This window comes from Leiobunum rupestre, chromosome 1, assembly GCF_980474605.1.
Source record: "Leiobunum rupestre chromosome 1, qqLeiRupe1.1.hap1, whole genome shotgun sequence".
In the NCBI taxonomy this organism is placed as follows: domain Eukaryota; kingdom Metazoa; phylum Arthropoda; class Arachnida; order Opiliones; family Sclerosomatidae; genus Leiobunum; species Leiobunum rupestre.
This window is the reverse complement of record NC_143384.1, coordinates 55,040,389-55,043,386: the sequence shown is the minus strand read 5'-3', so window position 1 is coordinate 55,043,386 and position 2,998 is coordinate 55,040,389. Positions and strand designations below refer to the sequence as shown.

General features: G+C 34.0%; 1 protein-coding gene across 1 annotated transcript; it reads left to right on the top strand.

Moving 5' to 3' along the window:
• Positions 1-422: 422 nt before the first annotated feature.
• LOC149963280 (uncharacterized) lies at positions 423-1,567 on the top strand. Its single transcript, XM_090165883.1, has 4 exons — positions 423-434; positions 886-989; positions 1,073-1,166; positions 1,345-1,567. The coding sequence occupies exons 1-4, from the start codon at positions 423-425 to the stop codon at positions 1,516-1,518; spliced, it is 384 nt and encodes a 127-aa protein (XP_090022009.1). The 3' UTR covers positions 1,519-1,567.
• The last annotated feature ends 1,431 nt before the right edge of the window (positions 1,568-2,998 follow it).

The window sequence follows — 2,998 nt, the reverse complement described above, 5'->3', positions numbered from 1 at the left end:
TAGCATAAATAATGGACCACAGCTGTAGCAAGCCACTTCCCTCCATAATATTTCCAACTGATCCCATATAGGACATAAGTAAATGAAATCCTCCTAGTCGTGGAATTATCATAGAAAGAGGACTGTCTTGATCAGCTGCTAAAACCATCTCTACCGCTTTCATATACAATGGCTGATCAAAGGTCACGACGCAAAACCGTTGTCCATGACGTCATGCTTCGGTAGCAGCCAATATTAGTGCTGTGTTAATAGTCGTTGGATTACTTGGATCCATAGTTATAAATGGAACTGGAATGACCTTCGATATCTGATAAGGTGTTTCGGAAAATGTCTTCTGCATAAAACCATTCCAGTCAGGGGCGTCCTTTTCTTTCATCGTCGAACCGATAGCCCATAAAAGATCCACAAGTGATTTAGAAGTGATGACGTCTGTGGTTGGTTCCTGATCAGAAAATTGCGCTTTCGCGACTAAAGTTTTTAATCCGGAGACTTGGTTTTTTATAAACAATTGGTGATATCTTTTCATCATCGGCTAGCAATTCGTTTACAGTTTGCGTAGCAAGTCTCGGTACTGCAGTAGAAACATGTACAATTTACTTTATATTTACCCAAATTGGTAATCAAAATTCAATAAGTTAACTTTCATATACTCAAATGAGTATTCGTTTTGAAGTCGTGATCTACTATATTATACAGGCTTGTCTTATTTAAGAAATAAGAAATATTTTTATAATTAAAAAAAATTGCATTTGAAATAGTTTATTGTGCAGGTCTAGTATTGTTTGTTGGAGACACAATATAGTAAAAGGCTGGGTCTCAATCTTCAGCTCTATAGGAATGTTAACTTATTGACGACAATACATTTTTTTACTTGAATACATGTAGGTTCCTTTTTGGATATCAGTAGATGAATTATCGGAAGGAAAATATGAAGTCAGTGGACACTACAGCACGTATTTCTACGCTTTGCTTCAAACATCGAATAAAAAGTAATGTTATTGGTTCCTGGTTAAAATACTCTAAATATTTCACAACTTTCATAATGCTGTATTACAAAATAATTACATTGCAGTGTTACCATGAAAGTTACCGATGAGATGGACGACTATGGAAAAGTATTTGAACCTAAAAATGGGACCGGTTACCTTGGTTTCCTTCTGGCGGAGGTTAGATTTTTATGGAATATCTCAAAATCGTTAACCAAAAATGATAACTTAATTTAAACACCCCCCAAAATTGTAAATTTATAGGAACAAACAAATATATTTAATTTGAGTAAAATGAAAAATTCTTCTGCACCCGTAGATTTCTATGATCCACAATATATTAACGTATTTTTTACAGGAATGTCAGTTTGGATTAAATCCTTATCCCCCATTGGAGAATAACGTCAATCTCTTGGATTTCTCAACAAGCATGCTCGATGATTCTTGGGTGGTTTTTAATGCGGCGACTGCACTTTCTTGGGACTTGGACAGTTTTCCGACAACTCGAGTCTTTTCGATAAATGTTAGTTAAGGTGTCACTTTTCCAGACCGTTTCAATTGGAACATTCATACGAAAAATTTAATATTTACGCCGGGCAAAAGCTAAGCTATATCCTTACTAAAGAAAATAAATAGATTAAGACTCTAGGAATTCTCATTGATCTGCTTTAAAGCGCTTCTTGACTTGTCCTAATGCGGCTAACAGACAGCTACATGCCTTCTTATTTAGCCCACGCCTACCTTGTTAAAAACAAGTAACAGTGAGTCCCTTTTGTTTTTCTAGCCATGATTTTGTAACCTACCCATGAAAGTGCACACAAGCTAGAAAACAAGCGCTTTATCTGCCATAAGTAACCAGGGCGTTTGATTCGGTTTGAAACTTGTAATTCTGTCACTTGTTTTGATTCTAGTCAGTACTTTAGTGTATGGAAGCGATTCACTTTTTTCGGCTAACATTTATGTGTTCTTGGTGTTTTACATATCCATTTTCTCTGTTATAGGTTTGGATAGCTGTATTTGCATTTATGTTACTACTTTGTCTATGTTCTTACGTATTTGACAGATTTTACACAGTTTATGGAAACCTTCGAGGAAACTATTCTTGTTTCTTTAGAGTAATTGCGGTCCTACTAAATCAAGGTAGGTATAAAACTTAAGGGAACGCCTTAACTTATTTAATTTTAGAACAGTTTTAAGATTCATACCACAAAAGATTTTAGATTAAACTATTAACCTGCCGTATGACCACGACTATCTACTTATGCTTAGAATCGATAGAACTATTAGATAAAAACGTTAATTATTATCTCAAAAAAACTCTTTGTAACTCAAACTAAAACGATCAAATTTCAAGTACCCTCTTTGCAAACGAGGAAAACGATTACATTTTCAAAAAATAACATTTCAACTCGTTTGACGAGATTTCAATTACCAAAATGATATTTCTCCTGTAAATGCAGAGATATTTTAAAGCTTAACAATTAAAGTGGCGAGATGTATATATATTAATTCTTTTTGAAAGAATTAGCTATTTATTGTGTTATTTATTGTGTATATCATAAAAGGTATGTCTGTATTGTTACTATGTTTATTAAACATGTTAATTAATTCATTTTATTCATTACTGCAATTCAAATGTCGTTAATTTTGGTAAGTGTCATTCGCTCCATGATAAATGTTTAAGTATAACGATTTAACAAAAAGAGATCTGCTGTATAAAATGTATAATTATTGAGAAGATGCAACGATTTTTAAATTTAAATAGTTGTAACAAAATGGTTACTTTTCCTATTTATGAATACCCCCCTTATATTATATTTCTACGAATGGCTCTGGTTTTCCCAAGTTCACTATTGCTCTCTGGTATTGCTCAACTATCGCAACACCTTCTCAAACTTTCCATACGTGAAAGAACCCCAACGACCCCATAGCGAACCATTGTTCTAAAAGGGATAAAAAGACGGGTCACACGTGTCTCTTTTTTTTGATCCCATGCCATGAAGCTGACTGGA